The sequence below is a fragment of the Eleutherodactylus coqui genome, chromosome 2 (genome assembly GCF_035609145.1).
Source record: "Eleutherodactylus coqui strain aEleCoq1 chromosome 2, aEleCoq1.hap1, whole genome shotgun sequence".
NCBI lineage: Eukaryota > Metazoa > Chordata > Amphibia > Anura > Eleutherodactylidae > Eleutherodactylus > Eleutherodactylus coqui.
Genome location: NC_089838.1, coordinates 51,005,954 through 51,028,285, shown reverse-complemented (window position 1 = coordinate 51,028,285; position 22,332 = coordinate 51,005,954). Strand labels below are relative to the sequence as shown.

General features: G+C 47.9%; 1 protein-coding gene across 6 annotated transcripts in view; it reads right to left on the bottom strand.

Moving 5' to 3' along the window:
- The window catches only part of DDX11 (DEAD/H-box helicase 11), a 134,104-nt gene that overhangs the window by 66,079 nt on the left and 45,693 nt on the right, over positions 1 to 22,332 (bottom strand). For all 6 annotated transcript variants that reach the window (XR_010790255.1, XM_066590900.1, XM_066590896.1 and 3 more), the window contains exons 4-5: positions 18,491 to 18,577; positions 9,655 to 9,803 (exon numbers count right to left, since the gene is read on the bottom strand). Coding sequence is in view for 5 of the 6 variants with exons in the window: in XM_066590900.1 (XP_066446997.1) it covers positions 9,655 to 9,803; positions 18,491 to 18,577 (236 nt within the window). In the remaining variant the exon portion in view is untranslated. The remainder of the gene's footprint in view (positions 1 to 9,654; positions 9,804 to 18,490; positions 18,578 to 22,332) is intronic.

Sequence of the window (22,332 nt, the reverse complement as noted above, 5' to 3'; positions counted from 1 at the left end):
CAATGAACAAAAAAAGCATTTTGACTTTTTATTTTATAGCATTTGCCGTGTGTTCAAATTATTGTAGGTCAAGAGGGGTGTCCTGTCTCCTTAAGGAGAGCACCCAAAAAGTGTGTGGAGAAACCTAGGTGATGAGTGGGTAAGGGGATGGCAAATTATTGTAGGGTCGCTACAGATGAGTCGATAACAAACATGTTTTTTTTTTTTAAATAAACAAAAAGGGTAAACCCCCTTTTTTTTAATACCTTTTTCAATGTTCCTGCAGGGGAGTTGAACCTGTGATCCTATGATCGATCTACATTGCAGTACCTATCCGTACACAATGGGTGTTGGCCATCTTTGACAGACATCACCTACCAGCAACAGCCAGGATAGGACTCCAATTGTGGCTGTTAGCCACTTTAAATGTAGTGATCAGAATTCTAATGTCCCAAACCGCCTCCACAGGATGAGATTGTGGGGTGCACTCTGGGTGTAATGGCAACAGAGGCCATAAATGATGCTTATTAAGACCTGCCCGCATCTGAATAGACTGTCTGTATGAATACATTGTTATGCAATACTATAATATTGTATTATAATGTATTCAGACAGGTAGTACTACATATTACTATACATATAATAATATTATATAATATATATAAAATTTTACATATATAATTACACACGCGCGCACGCACACACGCACGCACGCGCGCGCACGCACGCACACACACACACGCACACACACGCGCACACGCTCCCCACCAGTCAGCTGTTTTTCCGGGCCATTGGTGTGATAAATGCAATAGATAAATCGATAGATATGTTTAAAAAAAAAATATATATTTTTTTTTAAACATATCTATCGATTTATCTATTGCATTTATCACACCAATGGCCCGGAAAAACAGCTGACTGGTGGGGAGCCGGCTGTTGGACACCTGTCAATCTGCTATTAATGACCTATCCTGAGGACAGGTCATCAATAGTTTACTCCTGGAAAACCCCTTTAAAGGGGGTTATACCACATTTGTAAGTTTTACCCTATCCACAGGGTAGGGGATGACTTGCTGATCGTGGGGATCTGCAGACCAGGACTCCCATGTCCCATTCGGGCCTGTCACTGTGGTGATTGCTTCTTTCTTTCTCCACAGGGACTTCTGTATAAAGGGAGCGCTGGACGAGCATGCTCAGCCACTGCTCCACTGATTTCATTGGGGCTTGTGGAAATACCCATGCGCAATCCCATTGAGAGTGAATAGAGTGCTAGTGCACTTGCGCAACCAACCATCCATTCAGCCTCCTCCTCATTGCAGGTGGGTGCGGTAACCCTGCAGTAAGCAGGATGGGAGACACAAGACTCCCGTTCTCGAGACCAGTGGGGGGGGGGGGGGGGGTGTCTCAGCAGTGAGACCCCCCCATTGATCATTAAGTTATCCTCTATCTTTTGCATAGGAGAAAACTTGCAATTGTGCTACAACCTCTTCAAGGAGCAGTTCTGCACAATACGTTTAAAGAGGTATTTTGAGGTAATCAATAAATAATCAATGGAGACCCAGTGCTGGGATACCCATTGATTAGTGGATTCCCTGGACTGCTGTCATTGCGGTCAGCGCAGGAAGCAGAAAGCGCTGACCACAGCTCATCAGCTCTGATTGCTATTACATTTAATTCAACGGAAGTCACACCTGCAATACAGCCGCTACACTATGGTCAGCACTTCCTGCACAGATGACAGTGACAGCAATCACGGGGAATCAGCTGATCGGTGGGGATCTAAGTGCCAGGTCCCCCATATCAATAGAAAAATAAAAAAGTCCTAAGGGCTCATGTCCACGGGCAAAATGTGATTTAAAATCCGCAGCGGATCTCCCGCGCGCGGATCCGCACCCCATAGGGATGCATTGACCACCCGCGGGTAGATAAATACCCGCGGATCGTCAATAAAAGGGATTTAAAAAAAAATGGAGCATGAAAAAATCTGGACCATGCTCCATTTTCGTGCGGGTCTCCCGCGGGGACGGCTCCCGTGGGCTTCTATTGAAGCCTATGGAAGCCGTCCGGATCCGCGGGAGACCTAAAATAGGAATTTAAAGCATTTACTCACCGCAGCGGACCGCGAAGCTCTTCTCTTCCTCACGGCCGCATCTCCCTTGCTTCGGCTCGGCGGATGTGCCCGGCGCATGCGCGCGGCACGTCGACGACGTGCCGGCGACGTGCCGCCGGCGTCAGGAATTCATCCGCCGGCCGAAAATGAAGATCCGGCCGTGAGGAAGAGCAGAGCTTCGCCGCCCGCTACGGACAGGTAAATGCTTTTAAATTGCTATTTTCAGCGCTCATGTCCGCGGGGCAGGAGGGACCCGCTGCAGATTCTACATGGAGAATCTGCAGCGGATCTGATTTTCCCCGTGGACATGAGGCCTAAAACACCACTTGAACTTGAACCCCTAAGGCTGGGTTCACACGGGGCGGATTCTCAATGGAAATCTCGTAGTTTGGCCACAGCGAAAAACCGCGAGATTTCCGCCGGGAGAACCGCTGCTTCAAACCCCGCAGCGGTTTTGAAGTGGCCCGGCCGCTCGCTCTTCTGCCGCGGCCGGTGCTCCCATAGAGGAGAGCGCGGCCGCAGCAGAAGAAAAAAAAAAATAAACATGCTGCGGCCGGCAAATCTGCGCCGCAGAGGCTGCTTCTGCCAGCTTTGCCGCAGTGGATTTGCCATCCCATGTGGACGAGATCTCTGAGAAATGAGTCTTGTTTCTACGGCGTACACACTGCAACAAAAATGACATGATAACTTTATTCTACGGGTCAGTGCGAATACTACGATACCAAACTTATATTTTTTTGCTGTACTATTTTTTTTTCAAAGATTTTATTTTTTTCTAATTATTTTGTCGCCATCTTCTGATCACAATAACTTTTGTATTTTTAAGGCGACAGTTGTGTAAGAGCTCATGTTATGCGGTACATCTTGTAGTTTCTATTGGTACAATTTTTTAATACATACAACTTTTTGATCGCTTTTTATTACATTTCTTATTGGAGACCGGGTGACCAAAAAAGCACAATTCTGGCATTCTTTCTGTGGACAGTCACTGTGCAGGGTAAAACAGGATTTTTGGTATAACTTACCGTAAAATCTCTTTCTTGTTCTGTTCATTGGGGGACACAGCAAGACCTTGGGTATAGCTTCTGCCAATAGGAGGCGACACTAAGCATAAAGTGTTAACTCCTCCCACTAGCTATACCCCCTGCAGGCATGAGCAAGCTCAATTTGTATGCAAGAGGTAGGAGCAGCCAGTAGGATACGACAATAGTTAATAAATCACAATACTCACGAAATCTACTCATTGAACCACTGAGGACACTCCAACCAACCAAGGAGTATATGTTACAGTCCTAATACCAGACTGGGTAGGTGCTGTGTCCCCCAATGAAGAGGACGAGAAAGAGATTTTACTGTAAGTTATCCCAAAAATCCTGCTTTCTTGTCTGTATCATTGGGGGACACAGCAAAGACCTTGGGACATTCTAGAGCAGTACCCAAGGGAGCGGGAAATTATAAGAAGCTGTAGGCCTAAAGGAGCTCCTTTACCACAACCAGCGTTATCGGATGCCTAGGCAACCAGCCAGCTTAGGCACGGAGCATAAAGTAGCCTGAGTAACGGTCCCATCTACCCACCAGGAGAAAACTCTCGACGAGGCGTTTCCAACGAGGCACCTGCTGTCCGAGTAACATGTGCCGTAACACAGCCTGAAAGTATGATGTCTGTGACATGGTGACCCTGTATTGCCGCAGAGTGGAGTCAGTATGAGAATCCCACCTCGGAAAACCAAGGACACATGATGGGCTGACAGTGGGCCAGCCCAGAGCCAAGGTGACTAACTAAAACCACTTGAAAGAGGAAATCTTGTGAAGTCCGACCGAGCCCACCTGTGACAGTCACGTCCCATGGGACTAGCAGCTATTGTAAACCACACACCTCATTGACGCTGATCTCGATACTACATGCAGTGAGGTCACATGCAACCAGTCAGTAACGACCCTCCCTTAATGACAAGGAGAATTACGCCAGATAACACCTCCTGCTCGGAAAGGAGACGAGTAGTCCAGGCGAACTGAATGTATCGTCAGCACCAGCTGCAATGGAGCAGGACCTCAAGAGCTGGGGGCCTTCTGCCGTCGACCTAGGGAAAACGCAGAGTACACCGAAATCCAGACTGCAGCACTCCGCTGAGTAGGCTGTTGATAACAGCACCCACCGCTGTAAAAGGGTTAGTACAGAGCAACCCAGGCAATGTATGAGAGCTACCGCTACCAGAGAGCACGACAGATGGGGGCACCTGGCTCAAAATACCATCAGTATTAGTCCTCCAAGACTGACAAAGGCCACAGCTTCCATTTTCTGCATGATGCCTATGGTTTTTAAAAAGGTCTAGCCTTGGAAATGGTATCTCTCTGGGTTCTTCACCAGGGTGGCTTCTTAAAAAGATGTCAAGCCACCGCATGATTCTAACCAGGCACCATAAGATTTGGCGTTACTTCAAGATTACACAAGTACATGAATCTCGCTGGTCCTTTTGTGCAAACGTCCGGAGTCCAGAGGGATGAGTGCTAGGATCGGTGAGATGGTGGGGAACACTTAGCTAACAAATGAATTCAAGTCTCAAGGTCCAGATGAATTACATCCTAGGATACTAAAGTAAGAAGCAGAGGTAATTGCTGACCCACTCGCCATAATCTTTGCAAATTCCTGGAGAACAGAAGTCCCAGAAGATTGGAAAAGGGCAAATGTTGTCCCCATCTTCGAAAAAGGGAAAAAGGTGGATCCAGGAAACTACAGGCTTGTAAGCCTGACTTCTATACTGGGAAAGATCTTCGATCAAATTATTAAACAGCATTTATGCAAGTACTTGGATGAAAATGGAGTAATTAACCAGAGCCAGAATGGGTTTGTAACAAACAAGTCATGTCAGACTAATCTAATTTCCTTCTATGACAGTATCACCGACTGGGTTGATCAGAAAAATGCGGTGGATATTGGTTTTCTTGACCTTAGTAAAGCATTTGACAAAGTATCTCATACTATACTTATTGAAAAAATGACCAAATATGGGATTAACAAGGCAACTGTTAGGTGGATTCACAACTGGCTGAGTGATCGTACTCATAGAGTGGTCATAAATGGCTGTACATCCAAGTGGGAGAATGTATCAAGTGGGGATACCACAAGGCTCTGTCCTAGGCCCAGTGTTGTTCAACATTTTTATAAATGGTCTGGAGAAGGGAATTGATGGGAAACTGATCAAATTTGCTGATGACACAAAGCTAGGAGGGATAGCTAATCGAGATGAGCGAGTACGCTCGTTTAAGGCTGATGCTCAATCGAACATCGGTCTTGTCGAGTAACTGATTACTCGACCGAGCACCATGCTGGGGGGGGGGGGGGGGGGGTTGAGAGATCTCTCTTTCTTTCCGGGACGACGCTCTATAAGGTGCAGTCCGAACACTGAACCAGACATGTGAAAAAGCAAACATGCAACCAGCAGCTCTCAGCCATACTGGTCTCAAAGTGCCTGCGCAAATGAGAGGGTCCTGAAAAAAGGCATTTGCATAACTGCCGAGGGACCCCAGAAAATGCTCTGCGACGCAGATGCACCCATCCATGTGAGGTGTGTCAGTCATAGAACGAACTGACCTTCGTCAAAACGGGGCACTAGAGGATGCCTGGCATCCCAATTGTTCTGATTTGTGACGCAGTTGTCAGACAGGCAATAAACGAATAGGGCACATCGCAGCGGCAATATAAACAAGCCAAACCTCAGCAATTGGACCGCCACCGTAGAATATGCCGGCCCACAGCTATAGGAACCTGGCGGCCAACTGGCAAATGCACCCACCATCCCGCGCAGCGGCAGAAGCATGCAGAACCGGCAGCGACAATTTAAACATGCCGGGCGGTGGGAAAACAGACCGCGCAGTCGCAATACACTTCTTGCACAGAAGGGCCAAAATTTGTACCCATTTTATTTTTTTTTTTGTGACCGCAGCTCCCACTTTACACCTAGGGGGGGCACGATTGACCACACGAGGCCCGCGAAGGCCACAGTCCTGCCACGGCAGCTTACCAGCCTGCCGCGGCTATAACAGTTGAGTAGGCCTGAAAAGCTGCGGGCTAAATTTTTGTCCGTGACCAGCAGTCACTGCAGCATGCCGCCGCTGCTCGCAGAGGCCCCGACCTCCGCGGGGACCACAAAACAAGAGGCAGAGGCAGCGCCTGGAGAACGAGGCCTGGAAGGCCTGAAAAACCGTGGGATAAATTTTCAACCGCACCAGCCACGACCCTGCTGCCCGCTAGGATCCCGACTGCCGCAGGGGCCATGAGAGAGAGGTCGAGGCAGCGCCTGGAGCATGAGGCCTGGAGAGCCCAAAAGCTGGGGCCCACAGTGACGGTGCGGCCGGTCCGCAGTGCAGCGAAAAACCAGGGCCGCACAACAGCGGCCCTCACACGCTGGCATGGTAGCAGCCAAGGCGACCATCCTTAGCCACAACATGATGCCGGCGGCAGAAAAACGTGGACGCCGGAATGGCGGCAAAAAACACGGCAAACCAGTATGGCGGCAAGAGGAGATTACTCACCTACCATAGCTACTCACCTACTCCCGGTTGTCCTGATGCTGTGCATGCTCCCTCATCTCGAGCAGTGAGCCTCATCATCTCGCCATCCTTTGGAGAGGATGGGAGTTCTCCAGGATGGGGACACTATGGCCGGCGGGTCACTATCAGCTTTAGTCAGAGCTGATGTGCTTCATTTTCTTCTTGGAGGAGGACAGACACTTGCAGTCTGCCCTCCTCATGGGGAACAGGGAGAGTTCTGCCTGTCCTGTTGCCCACATCCATGTAGAATCGGGACAGGGAGGGTCCTGCCTGCCCTGTCCCGCATCCATGTAGTCCTGGGGGACCTTGATAAAAGAGGTCTGCCTACTTCAGACACTAAGCAAAAAAACTGAGCTTGCTCATGCCTGCAGGGGGTATAACTAGAGGGAATTAGCTACTTTTTATGCTTAGTGTCGCCTCCTAACATAGTAACATAGTTCGTAAGGCTGAATGAAGACAATGTCCATTTAGTCCAGCCTGTTTAGCCTCCTGTTTTGTTGATCCAGAGGAAGGCAAAAACCCCAAGAGCACAAGCCAATTAGCCCTTTTGGGAAAAAAAAATCCTTCCCGACTCCCTAATGGCAATCAGACTAATCCCTGGATCAACCCCTAATAGTTCCTACCTGCCTGCATACCCGGATTAACAAATAACCTTAGATTTATAGCCTATAATATCCTTCCTCTCCAGAAAGACATCAAGTCCCCTTTTAAACTCCTCTAAGGATTTTGCCATCACCACTTCCTCCGGCAGAGAGTTCCACAGTCTAGCTGCTCTAACAGTAAAGAACCCTTTTCTATGTTGGTGATGAAACCTGCATTCTTCTAAGCGTAGCAGATGCCCTCTTGTTACTGTCGTAGTCCTGGGTATAAACAGATCCGGGGAGAGATCCTTGTATTGACCCCTCATGTACTTATACATGGTTATTTGGTCGCCTCTTAACCTTCTTTTTTCTAGAGTAAATAGTCCCAATTTTGATAGCCTCTCTGGGTATTCCAGTCCCTTCATTGCATGTATTAGTTCAGTTGCTCTTCTTTGAACCCCCTCCAGTACTGTAGCATCTTTCCTGAGCACCGGTGACCAGAACTGTGCGCAGTATTCCATGTGGGACCTGACTAGTGTCTTGTATAATGGAAGGATAATGTTCTCGTCCTTCGCCCCTATACCTCTTTTAATGCACCCCAAAACTTTATTTGCCTTTGCAGCAGCTGATTGGCATTGGTTACTCCAGTTTAGTCTACAATCCACTAGTACCCCCAAGTCTTTTTCCATGTCACTTTTCCTTAGCAGTGCCCCATTAAGTGTATATAGGTAACATCCATTTTTGCTGCCCATGTGCATAACCTTACATTTATCAACATTGAACTTCATTTGCCATTTTTCTGCCCAAGCCCCCAGCTTATCTAGGTCAGTTTGTATCCGCACATTGTCCTCCGTTGCATTAATTATATTGTATAATTTTGTGTCATCTGCAAATATTGATATTTTGCTGTGCAGCCCCTCTATCAGGTCATTGATAAATATGTTGAACAGAGTGGGGCCTAATACTGAACCCTGTGGCATCCCGCTAGCGACTGTGGCCCAATCAGAGTATGAGCCATTTATTACCACTCTGCTTTCTATCATTGAGTCAATTTTTTACCCAATTACACACGGTTTCACCCAATCCGAGCTGTCTCATTTTGTAGATTAGCCTATTATGTGGCATGGTGTCAAAGGCTTTAGAGAAGTCCAGATATACGAGATCAATAGATTCTCCCAGGTCCAGCTTAGAGCTTACTTCATCGTAGAAACTGATCAGATTTGTCTGACATGAGCGACCCTTCATGAATCCATGCTGGTGAGGAGTTATTCCCTTGTTCTCCTTGAGGTGCTCATCGATGGCGTCTCTCAGAATCCCCTCGAAAATGTTTCCCGTTACTGAAGTGAGACTTACTGGCCTGTAGTTACCAGGCTCACTTTTGGTCCCCTTTTTGTAAATTGGAACCACATTGGCAATGCGCCAATCCAATGGTACAACACCGGTCTTGATAGTGTCTAGAAATATGAGGTATAGCGGCCTAGCTAACTCATCACTTAGTTCCCTTAGTACCCTTGGGTGTATTCCATCTGGGCCTGGCAATTTATCGATTTTAATCTTCTTTAACCGGTTCCGCACTTCCTCCTGCGTTAGGTATGACATTTTGCGAGGGGTTTATTTTATTCCCCTGTATCTCGTGTGGCATTTCCTTTTCGTTTATGAATACGCTTGAAAAGAAACCATTTAATAGATTTGCCTTCCCTCCATCATCTTCAATGATTTCCCCTGCATTATTTGTTAAAGGGCTTAGTGGCAGAAGCTATATCCAAGGTCTTTGCTGTGTCCCTCAATGATACAGACGAGAAATTCTGTGTTACTATGATAGATCAGACTTTTACAGACACGGGGATACCAAATATGTAATTTTGTTTTGTTAGGTTATTTTATTATAAATATGGCAGAAGGTTGTTTTTTTAAAAACTTTTATTAGTTTTTATTTTTTTTACTAAATTAGTAAAACTTTTTTCAAGTTATCTTTACAGTTTTTTTTAGTCCCCAGAGGTAACAAGAACTTGCGATGGTTTGTTCGCTCCTGCATTATGACGTAATGCTATAGCATTACATTATACTGTGATCGGACATGCATTCTATCAAGCCATGCCATAGGAACGGCTTGATAGGCATTCAGCTATGACAGCCCTGTGGCCTTTCAGAAGGCCCCCAGCTGCCATGACACCTGCATGGCAACCCACGCTCATATCATGGGGGGACTGTACGGGACCCCCGAACATCGGTCGGGTCGGGGGACTTAGAATGTCAGCATTGAAAGCAGCATTTAAAGGGTTAACAGCTCCGATGAGTTGTGCAGCTACCGGCTGTAAGAAACAGCCAGCAACTGCGACTTATGGAGCGAGATCGCCTCGTGATCTCCCTCCATACATACTTAACTAAGTTTTGCAGCGTTAAGGGGTTAATGCTGAACTACAAGTATCATACTTTATGCCTTTCTTTGTTTCCTCATCACTTTCATATTCCGCGAGCACCAGCTCTTCCTCTCCTTGTTCCAGGGCCAGGCCTTCTCCTCCAGGAGTCAATATCTGCTGACTGAGCCTCAGAAGACGAATTGTCTCATCATCCTCTTCCCTCTAGACACACAGAAGAAGAAGAAGGAGACAGAAAATTAAACGCTCAGATGCAAAATCCCACAGGATGACAAAAGACAAGAGGAAAACATAAAAGATCTTATCGAAGACATGTCACATGTAGAAGTGAGAGGTTGCACGACATTCACCACACGGTATAAACAACATTATGTTTTATTACTTCAAACATTTTAGGATTTCGCGAGACCCATTAGGTTTGTCTTCTTTAAAAAAAATTGGAAAAGTTTTCTTTTTTTTAACTTTTTCTTTTTTATTAAAAGTCTTCCATTCCTTAGTGTGACTTGACCAGGTGATCTATGGTGCAACACAGCCAATGAGGTGTACTGTACCTTTGCTGTCCTATGGCACAGGTTTCACACGGCTTCTAGCTGCCATGACAGCACAACTGCATCCCACAATCACGTTGTGGGGGTAGGGAGCGAGCGACTGGGGGACAGTATTAGTCCCCTCCCTCTTTCTAACCAATCGGATGCCACTGTTAATATATAAGGCGTTAAGCAGCCAGGTGCCAGCTGTGTGTTATGAAAGGTACCTTTACACGGAGAGCTAGTCACCAAGTTATCACTGAAAAACAGCCGATTTGCACAATAATCACCCATGAACAAGCGTCCGCCTACAGGGCACTAAGTGAGAAATCTATCATGGAGCTCCCCTAAAGACCAAGCAACCGTCGGGACGTGTAAACAGGAGCCCCTCAATTTTTGAGCGACTGTCTGTTTACTGTGAATGGTGGTGGGGGGCCAGAAGAGATCTCCAATGCGCTTCGCCTCCAACCACACAACGACCATTGCTCCTGTGTAAAAGCTTGGGAGCAACAGCTGTCCTGTTAAGGTACCTACCTTTAATAGACATGCCTACGTGAAATATAATGGTTTATTGTGAGGCCATATATAGCTGACCTGCGGCCCTTACTATGAAAACACTTTCTTACTTTTTTCTGGTCACTGGCTTTACACTGCCAGCAAATGGCAAATTTAGGTATGAAGACATGGCTAGGTTTAGAACCAATTCACTCTTGGTTTGCTCAAGCATGTTCATTAAGGACTAGAGATGAGCGAGTGTACTCGTCCGAGCTTGATACTCGTTCGAGTATTAGGGTGTTCGAGATGCTCGTTACTTGAGACGAGCACCACGCGATGTTCGAGTTACTTTCACTTTCCTCTCAGATTTGCGCGCTTTTCTGGCCAATAGAAAGACAGGGAAGGCATTACAACTTCATCCTGTGACGTTCCAGCCCTATACCACCCCTCTGCAGTGAGTGGCTGGGGAGATCAGGTGTCACCCGAGTATTAAAATCTGCCCCGCCCGCGGCTCGCCACACATGCATGCTGACAGAGATCAGGGAAAGTGCTGGTGATGCTGCTGCTGCTATAGGGAGAGCGTTAGGAGTTATATTAGGCTTCAAGAGCCCCAACGGTCCTTCTTAGGGCCACATCTGACCGTGTGCAGTACTGTTGAGGCTGCTTTTAGCAGTGTTGCACAATTTATTTATTTTTTTGTATATCGGGCGTGCAGACCATTGCGTCCTCAGTCTGCAGTCATTGTACAGAGTATAGGGGCAGTACTGGTGAGGCAGGGAAAGAGGGAAAGGTGAAAGAGATATACTGTCTATATAGGCAGTGGGCTTTTTCAAAAAAAAATTGGGGAAAAATACTATATTTGGGCTGCCTGTGACTGTCTTCAGTGTACTGCGTGTCTGCTGGGGGTAGTAGTCCTAATTAATACGCAGCTAAGCGTTACAGCAGGCTTGTGCAAAATTGTTTCCTGGCTCTGCTGTGCCCGTTACATCACCGCAGTCATAGCGCCAGAGGGAAACAGTAAACATAATATATGCTGCATACAGTATCTGTCTGCTGTTTCAGCTCACCATTTAAAAAAAGGGAAGCCAAATAGTTAAGGCGTATCACTGCCCTTTGGCGACTTGACTGCTTCTGCGCTGTGAATTCCGCTAGCTCAGTCCTACGCACCTACGTCTCACTACAGGCGTGCGCAAAATTGTTTCCTGGCTCTGCTGTGCGTTCCGTAAGCGAAGTCAGCCTCCTACCACAGGCCAATAAGCGGCACATTAAATTACAGCGTTCTGTTTCTGCTCTACTCGTAATACACCATGCTGAGGGGTAGGGGTAGGCCTAGAGGACGTGGACGCGGGCGAGGACGCGGAGGCCCAAGTCAGGGTGTGGGCACAGGCCGAGCTCCTGATCCAGGTGTATCGCAGCCGACTGCTGCGGGATTAGGAGAGAGGCAAGTTTCAGATTCATCTCACAATTAATGGGTCCACGCGGTAGACCTTTATTAGAAAATGAGCAGCGTGAGCAGGTCCTGTCGTGGATGGCAGAAAGTGCATCCAGCAATCTATCGACCATCCAGACTTCTACGCCGTCCACTGCTGCAACTCTGAATCCTCTGGCTTCTGCTCCTCCTTCCTCCCAGCCTCCTCACTCCATTACAATGACACATTCTGAGGAGCAGGCAGACTCCCAGGAACTGTTCTCAGGCCCCTGCCCAGAATGGGCAGCAATGGTTCCTCTCCCACCGGAGGAGTTTGTCGTGACCAATGCCCAACCTTTGGAAAGTTCCCGGGGTCCGGGGGATGAGACTGGGGACTTCCGGCAACTGTCTCAAGAGCTTTCAGTGGGTGAGGAGGATGATGACGATGAGACACAGTTGTCTATCACTCAGGTAGTAGTAATTGCAGTAAGTCCGAGGGAGGAGCGCACAGAGGATTCGGAGGAAGAGCAGCTGGACGATGAGGTGACTGCCCCACCTGGTTTGCTACGCCTACTGAGGACAGGTCTTCAGAGGGGGAGGCAAGTGCAGCAGCAGGGCAGGTTGGAAGAGGCAGTGCGGTGGCCAGGGGTAGAGGCAGGGCCAGACCGAATAATCCACCAACTGTTTCCCAAAGCGCCCCCTCGCGCCATGCCACCCTGCTGAGGCCGAGGTGCTCAAAAGGTCTGGCAGTTTTTCACTGAGAGTGCAGACGACCGACGAACTGTGGTGTGCAAGGTTTGTTGCGCCAAGATCAGCCGGGGAGCCAACACCACCAGCCTCACCACCCCCAGCATGCGCAGGCATATGATGGCCAAGCACCCCACAAGGTGGGACGAAGGCCGTTCACCGCCTCCGGTTTGCACCACTGCCTCTCCCCCTGTGCCCCAACCTGCCACTGAGATCCAACCCCCCTCTCAGAACACAGGCACGACCGTCTCCCGGCCTGCACCCACACCCTCACCTCCGCTGTCCTCGGCCCCATCCAGCAATGTCTCTCAGCGCAGCGTCCAGCCGTCGCTAGCGCAACTGTTTGAGCGCAAGCACGCTACCACGCACTCGCACGCTCAAGCGTTAAACATGCACATAGCCAAATTGATCAGCCTGGAGATGCTGCGGTATAGGCTTGTGGAAACGGAGGCTTTCAAAAACATGATGGCGGCGGCGGCCCCACGCTACTCGGTTCCCAGTCGCCACTACTTTTCCCGATGTGCCGTCCCAGCCCTGCACGACCACGTCTTCCGCAACATTGTACGCGCCCTCACCAACGCGGTTACTGCCAAGGTCCACTTAACAACGGACACGTGGACAAGCACAGGCGGGCAGGGCCACTATATCTCCCTGACGGCACATTGGGTGAATTTAGTGGAGGCTGGGACCGAGTCAGAGCCTGGGACCGCTCACGTCCTACCCACCCCCAGAATTGCGGGCCCCAGCTCGGTGCTGGTATCTGCGGCGGTGTATGCTTCCTCCACTAAACCACCCTCCTCCTACGCAACCTCTGTCTCGCAATCAAGATGTGTCAGCAGCAGCACGTCGCCAGCAGTCGGTGTCGTGCGGCGTGGCAGCACAGCGGTGGGCAAGCGTCAGCAGGCCGTGCTGAAACTACTCAGCTTAGGAGATACGAGGCACACGGCCCACGAACTGCTGCAGGGTCTGACAGAGCAGACCGACCGCTGGCTTTCGCCGCTGAGCCTCCAACCGGGCATGGTCGTGTGTGACAACGGCCGTAACCTGGTGGCGGCTCTGCAGCTCGGCAGCCTCACGCACGTGCCATGCCTGGCCCACGTCTTTAATTTGGTGGTTCAGCGGTTTCTGAAAAGCTATCCACGCTTGTCAGACCTGCTCGGAAAGGTGCGCCGGGTCAGCGCACATTTCCGCAAGTCCAAGACGGACGCTGCCACCCTGCGGACCCTGCAACATCGGTTTAATCTGCCAGTACACCGACTGCTGTGCGACGTGCCCACACGGTGGAACTCTACGCTCCACATGTTGGCCAGGCTCTATGAGCAGCGTAGAGCTATAGTGGAATACCAACTCCAACATGGGCGGCGTAGTGGGAGTCAGCCTCCTCAATTCTTTGCAGAAGAGTGGGCCTGGTTGGCAGACATCTGCCAGGTCCTTGGGGAGTCTACCCAGATGGTGAGCGGCGATGCTGCAATCATTAGCGTCACCATTCCTCTGCTATGCCTCTTGAGAAGTTCCCTGCAAAGCATAAAGGCAGACGCTTTGCGCTCGGAAACGGAGGCGGGGGAAGACAGTATGTCACTGGATAGTCAGAGCACCCTCATGTCTATATCTCAGCGCGTTGAGGAGGAGGGGGAGGGAGAGGAGCATGAGGAGGAGGGGGAAGAGACAGCTTGGCCCACTGCTGAGGGTACCCATGCTGCTTGCCTGTCATCCTTTCAGCGTGTATGGCCTGAGGAGGAGGAGGAGGATCCTGAAAGTGATCTTCCTAGTGAGGACAGCCATGTGTTGCGTACAGGTACCCTGGCACACATGGCGGACTTCATGTTAGGATGCCTTTCTCGTGACCCTCGCGTTACACGCATTCTGGCCACTACGGATTACTGGGTGTACACACTGCTCGACCCACGGTATAAGGAGAACCTTTCCACTCTCATACCCGAAGAGGAAAGGGGTTCGAGAGTGATGCTATACCACAGGACCCTGGCGGACAAACTGATGGTAAAATTCCCATCCAACAGCGCTAATGGCAGAAGGCGCAGTTCCAAGGGCCAGGTAGCAGGGGAGGCGCGGAGATCAGGCAGCATGTACAGCACAGACAGGGGAACACTCTCCAAGGCCTTTGCTAGCTTTATGGCTCCCCAGCAAGAGTGTCACCGCTCCCCAGTCAAGGCTGAGTTGGCGGGAGCACTGTAAAAGGATGGTGAGGGAATACGTAGCCGATCGCACGACCGTCCTCCGTGACGCCTCTGCCCCCTACAACTACTGGGTGTCGAAGCTGGACACGTGGCCTGAACTCGCGCTGTATGCCCTGGAGGCGCTTGCTTGTCCTGCGGCTAGTGTCTTGTCAGAGAGGGTGTTTAGTGCGGCTGGGGGAATCATCACTGATAAGCGTACCCGCCTGTCAACTGACAGTGCCAACAGGCTTACACTCATCAAGATGAACAAAGCCTGGATTTCCCCAGACTTCTCGTCTCCACCAGCGGACAGCAGCGGTACCTAAACAATACTCAGGCTGCACCCGCGGATGAAAGCATCGTTCTCTATCACCATCAAAAACGGGGACCTTTTAGCTTCATCAATCTGTGTATTATATTCATCCTCCTCCTCCTGAAACCTCACGTAATCACGCCGAACGGGCAATTTTTCTTAGGCCCACAAGGCTCAGTCATATTACTTTAGTAAACAATGTTTATACGTTTCAATTCTCATTAAAGCGTTGAAACTTACACCTGAACCAATTTTTTATTTTAACTGGGCTGGCTACAGGCCTAGTTACAAATTAAGCCACATTAACCAAAGCGATTAATGGGTTTCACCTGCTCTCTTGGTTGGGCATGGGCAATTTTTCTGAGGTACATTAGTACTGTTGGTACACCAATTTTTTTGGGCCCTCACCTACAGTGTAATCCTAGTAATTTTTATGGGCTTCGCCTGCACTCATGGTACAGCAAGGTGTGTGGCGTTGGCCTACACTTTTGCTACATAAACATAAATGTAACTGGGGCCTTGTCTATACTGCAACTACTGAAATGTGAAAGACTGTTATCTCCCTAAACTGCTGCAACGGGAATGTTACTGTGGCCTGTCTTGACTGCTACTACTACTGAAATGGAATTAATACTGTGCTCCCCCTATACTGCTGCTTCGGAATTGTTACTGGGGCCTGTCTGGACTGCTTCTACTACTGAAATGGAACTAATACTGTGCTCCCCCTATAATGCTGGTAGTTTCAACGCTTTAATGAGAATTGAAACGTATAAACATTGTTTACTAAAGTAATATGACTGAGCCTTGTGGGCCTAAGAAAAATTGCCCGTTCGGCGTGATTACTAGGGGCCTGTCCCTAAGGCTACCGCTGAAATGTTACTAATTCTGGACTCTACCTATACCGCTGCTAATGCTATGTCACTGGGGTGTGGAAACGGAGGCTTCCCAAAGACATGATGGTGGCGAGGCCATTTCCCACCAACGCGGTTACTGTTAAGGTGCATATAACCACAGACACGTGGAGAGGACACGTAGTGCCTCAAAAAGATCCCCCTCCTCCTCCAACAATGAAAACATTCTTGCCAAATACCTTTGCATTGGTCCGTCTGGTGACAGTCCAAGAATTTCACCTTTACCGACACAACAAGAGAGCCCCCCCACCATCCCCCCGCCTCGGCCCACTTAATCCTGGCCACATTCCGAAAACCAACTAAATAAAACCGCGCTACTAGGTCCGCAGTCGCCACCACATTCCCACCAACGCGGTTACTGTAAAGTTACATATTACCAGTCTGACTGGGGCATGCACTGTGGGCCGAAGCACACCTATATTGTATGTGACGTTAGCTCTGCTGAGCAGGGCACTGCAATGGGATACATTTATGTACCGCCGATGGGTTCCAGGGAGCCACCCATGCTGTGGGTCCACAGGGACTTCACATTAGGGAGTTGTACCTGCCAGTGTCTATGTATTAAAAACCCCGGTCAGACTGGGGCATGCAGTGTGGGCTGAAGACCACCTGCATTTAATCGGACGTTACCTCAGCTGTGATGGGCAATGCAATGGGATATATTTATGTACCGCCGGTGGGTTCCAGGGAGCCACCCATGCTGTGGGTGCACACGGAATTCCCATTGCGGAGTTGTACCTGCCTGTGACTATTTATTAAAAACCCCGGTCAGACTGGGGCATGCAGACACCTTGACAGAATGAATAGTGTGTGGCACATGGGTTCCCCATTGCTATGCCCACGTGTGCAGCTCCTGATGGAGGTGGCACAGGATTGGATTTCTCATTGCTTCTGTACAGCATTGTGGGCTATCGCCCCGCCCCTTTTAAAGAGGGTCGCTGCCTGGCCGTGCCAACCCTCTGCAGTGTGTGCCTGCGGTTCCTCCTCATGGCAGACGCACTTATAAATAGACATGACGGTGGTATGGCTATGAGGCCAGCGTGTGGCAGGAGTGCAGCTGAAGGCTGCGCAGGGACACTTTGGTGTGCGCTGTGGACACTGGGTCGTGCGGGGGGGTTGGGCAGCATGTAACCCAGGAGAAGTGGCAGCGGAGTGTCATGCAGGCAGTGATTGTGCTTTGTTGGAGGTAGTGTGGTGCTTAGCTAAGGTATGCCTTGCTAATGAGGGTTTTTCATAAGTAAAAATTGTTGGGAGGGGGGGGGGCACTCTTGCCGCTATTGTGGCTTAATAGTGGGACTTGGGAACTTGAGATGCAGCCCAACATGTAGCCCCTCGCCTGCCCTATCCGTTTCTGTGTCGTTCCCATCACTTTCTTGAATTGCCCAGATTTTCACAAATGAAAACCTTAGCGAGCATCGGCGATATACAAAAATGCTCGGGTCGCCCATTGACTTCAATGGGGTTCGTTACTCGAAACGAACCATCGAGCATCGCGAAAAGTTCGTCTCGAGTAACGAGCACCCGAGCATTTTGGTGCTCGCTCATCTCTATTAAGGACCTTTCACACAGCTTGATAATCAGACAAGAACATTCCTGGAAACATTTGTTTGCCCGATTATTGGGCCACGTCAAAGTGCCGAGGATCGTGACAAGCTTGTTCACCAGGTCTTCGCATAAATTTATGTGGCACAAAAAGAAAAATCAACACTGTCGGCAGCTCATCTCCCCGTGTGAATGGGGGATATGCTGCTGACATGGATGACGCTCTAAGGGGCACAAACAATTCTAGGTTTTCTTATAGGGTCTGAATCAGCCTCTGAAGTGATTGAGTACAAAGACTCTTAATTCAGCAGCAGGGTATCCTGTCCTCATGGGACAACAACCCCTTTAAGAAATTATTTTCTGTACCACAAAGCCATTAAAGCGGTTTCCCCACTAAAGAAATTTATTCCCTGCCCACAGGATAGGGATGTCTGATTGCTGGGGGTCTGACTGTTGGGGCCACCAGTGATCTCGAGAATGGCACACACCAAATGACTCATGTGAATGGAGTGATAGTACACATACATGACCACCGCTCCATGCGCTTTTATGGGACAGATAGAAATCTGTGTGCTCTGTAATCTCAGTCCGTCCTATAGATGTGAATAGAAAAACTGTCACAGATGGGTGCGCCAGTCTTGGGATTGCTGGGGCTCTCAGCAGTCAGACCCCCAGCAATCAGACATTAATCTCTTATTCTGTGGATATGGGATAAAGGTCTTTAGTGAAAAAAAATCCCTTTAATTCTCCTTTCATATTCACCGTAGCTCTCACCTTTCTCTTAGAAGCAAACTTCAGCTGAATATTATGTCGCATTTGTTCCAGCTTCTCTTCTCTTCTCTTCCTCCGCAGCTGATCCTCCTGTGGCAAACACAGAAGAAAGGATGAAAAGCATTGGAAGGCTGCAATCACACAGCTGTGAAGATCGGGCGTAAAACAAACGGAAAGCACATGGACACCCCGAGTGCTGTTCAAGGGTCACAGACCCTGCACGTTGCGTGTCCAATTCTCATTCATGAAATTGGGGAAGAACAGGACACACAGTGCTTCTCCTGACAAGGACCATCGGTTTACATGAAAAACCGACCTTGTGATTTGCCTTATTGGCTGTGATGGGTCCGTCGCTGTCCGTGTATTTAATGTTAAACATGACCATGTGAAAAAGACCTAAAGGAAATAACTAACCACATCACAAAGGGAAAGGGAAGTATGCTGTCAGTAAATAGAAACCTTCTTGTTTACAGAGGATAGAAAACAGCCCCGACTAAGTCCTGCGTACTCACGGGCCTCCTAGGTTATCAGTCCACACGGAAAATCCGCAGAATTTACAATAGCAGAAGAATAGATGAGATTTTCCAAACCTCGTCTGCACACCACGGAAATAATCCACAGAAGAAATTGACATGCAGTGCAGCATTTAAAGGGGTTGTTCTAAATTGCAAGTTATCTACAGGGTAGGGGATAACTTGCTGACTTGCTGAAACCCCCGCCGATCTCAAGAGTGGGGGTCCTGTTTTCCCACACCCTCCTTACTGCAGGGTTACTGTAACTCCCACAATGAGAAGACAAGGAGACTGAATGTAACGCTGGTTGCACAAGTGAACCAGCGCTCCATTCACTTTCAATGCGGCTGCCAAGATACCCAAGAGGTGCAGCTCAGCTATTTCCTTCAGCTCCATCGAAATGAATGGCTGCACATGCTCAACGAGCTCCATTCATACTGATGTTACTGTGGTGGGAGAAGCGACCCTCGCAGTGACAGGCGTACGGGACATAGGAATCCCCTTCTTGAGATTGGTGGAGACCTCCTCCCTGATCAGCAACTTATCTCCTATTCTATGAATAGGGGATAACTTGCAATTGTGGTACAACCCCTTTAAATCCACAGCATGTCAATTATAGCACCAGATTTTCGATGCAGATTCCACCTCCGCAGATGTGGGGATTTGTTCTGCAGACAGTCTGCAGTAAGTTCACCCCGTGTGGCCATAGCCTGTCAGTGCAGGTAAGAGCTATCAGCTGGGGACTGGCTACACCAAGTGAACACAACCTATACAACAGGATCTGAGAACGGAACAGAGTGGAAGCAGCAGATTGATTCTAAGAGCAGAAAACCTTTAAAAGAAGACGGTTTTAGGCAAAGTACATTTTCCTAAGAGCTAGCAAATTTGAATCTGAAATGTATAAGGGCTATAAAAGCATTTCCCTCGCTGAAGGGAATAAAATCTTCTATAATGAACGTGATAAAGTACGCGGGGTATTAAAAATAGACTGGGAAAGTAGAAGTGTGGCAGCGCTATGCATTATTTATCATCACAGGATCAGGGGCTGGGAACATATTATGACAGAGACCCCTCTGGCAGAGAGGAGATTGGAAGGAGAGGAGGGTAGAGGGGGGGGGGGGGGTGCACTGAAATTGTAATGAAGTTACTTACGCTTTAATTTCATGCAAGGATGTCACTTACATGGAACCAAGGTAAGAAAATGCAAAGTTTTCTCCAAAAATCTGGGATATAAGCACCGCAATTCATTAATCTGCTTGTTCGTAACTGCTGGCAAGTCGCAGTAGAACCAAAAAATACCCCCAAAAAACACGCGACATCGATTTAACACATTGTTGCTGCAAAGTGCAGAATGAAAGATATAAAAAAGAAAACTATTAAATGGTGCCACCTACAGGCAGAAAGGTAATAGTACATTCAGAGAATGCGGCCAGTGCAACTAAGGGCTCATTCACATGGGCAAATGCAGTTTTAATCTGTGAATATGCAGCGGCGTTTTTATGGATTGAAACTTTGCGTAGTCCCTGCATGTTTCTTTTTTTTTTGGCGCGTGCGTTCAAGGTTTTTGCGCACGCAAAAGAGATTAAAAAATGCTAAAGGCCCCACTGAATTCCAGCGTACATACAAAGTAAATACGCATGTATCCTGCATATTCTCTGTGCATTCACGCATTGACTTTAATGGCCAATTTCAGTAGGACATGTTGCAATTTTTTTCACGCATGCAAAAAATTAAAGGTCTGAATACCCCAATGAAAATCAATTTGGATTTAGCTCTCCATATTACGTGCATAAAAATATACGCACGTAATACGATGCACAAATAACCCCATGTGAATGAGCACAAAGGGCTCATTCACACAGATATATTTAGTTTCGCTCTACAAAATACTCAGCGTTTTCACGGACCTAAACTCTGCCTATTCCTGATTTTTTGCGCATGCAAATAATGCAAGAAGGCCCCATTGATTTAATGCACAAATATGTAGTAACATATGTATTTACACAATCTTATTGACCCTAATGGCCTATCTAAGGTGCGTTATATGGACCAAATGAGGACATGTTAAGATTTTTTCACATGCGTAAATACGTGCATAAAAAACACAGGTCTGAATTTCCCAATGCAAAACAATGGGAATTCAGCTCTCTGTATTAGACGCGCAAAAATATCCACGTTCTTTATCCCCCGCAGGGACATGGTAGCAGCGGACAGATATGTTTTTTTTTTTCTTTTACACTAAAATTCTTGTTTTTTCAGGGAAGAGCTTATTTGTAAAGCTCTTCCCTGAAAAACAATTCAGGGGTACTGGCAGACCATTGTCTTCAATGGAGCTGTGGCTCCATTGAAGACAATGCATGCATTTCCTATGGTGCACGCATGTCCTATCTTTACAGGCACGCACCTGTAAAACACGGACATGTGAACACACCATAGGGATACATTGTTTCTAATAGAAGCATGTTTTTGTGCGCTTTTATGCACGCACAAAAAACACGCTGGTGTGAAGCCAACCTTAACCTCTAACATGGCCCATTTATATCTAAGGACTCGGCGATTTTTGGGAGATTTTCCATAACTTTATTTTTCCATCGACATGTCCATACGAGTGCTTGTTTTTTGTGTGGCGAGCTGTAGTTTTTAGCATTACCACTTTTTGGGTACATATAATGTATTGTATAACTTACGTTTTCTTTTTGGGAGGACAGGAAGAAAAAAAAATACCCCAATTCTACCATTAGTTTTGTTTTTTTCCTGTGGCAGAGCACTTTTCTAGTCACGGACACGACATATAAGATATGAAAGTTATGATACTGAAAGGCAATTTCAAGTCAAAAAGCCATAGAAGAATTTGGGAATACAAATTTATAACAACTTTTGACACTTTTAATAAAGGGTTAATTTATTTATGAGGATTCACGAGTGACTGGGAAGTATGAAAAAACAGGATTTTTGGTATAATTTACCGTAAAATCACTTTCTCGTCACATTCATTGGGGGACACAGCAAGACCTTGGGTATAGCTTCTGCCACTAGGAGGAGACACTAAGCATAAAAGTGTTAACTCCTCCCACTAGCTATATCTTCCTGCAGCATAAGTTAGCTCAGTTTGTATGCAAGCAGTAGGAGCAGCCAGTAGGATACAAAAACAATAGCTAATAAATAACAATGCTTAAGAACTGTACCCTATTCCACCACCATGTGTGACTGCACTGAGGACACTCCAACCACAAGGAGTACATATTACAGTCCTAATAACAGACTGGGTGGTTGCTGTGTCCCCCAATGAACAGGACGAGAAAGTGATTCTAAGGTACGTTAAACCAAAAATCC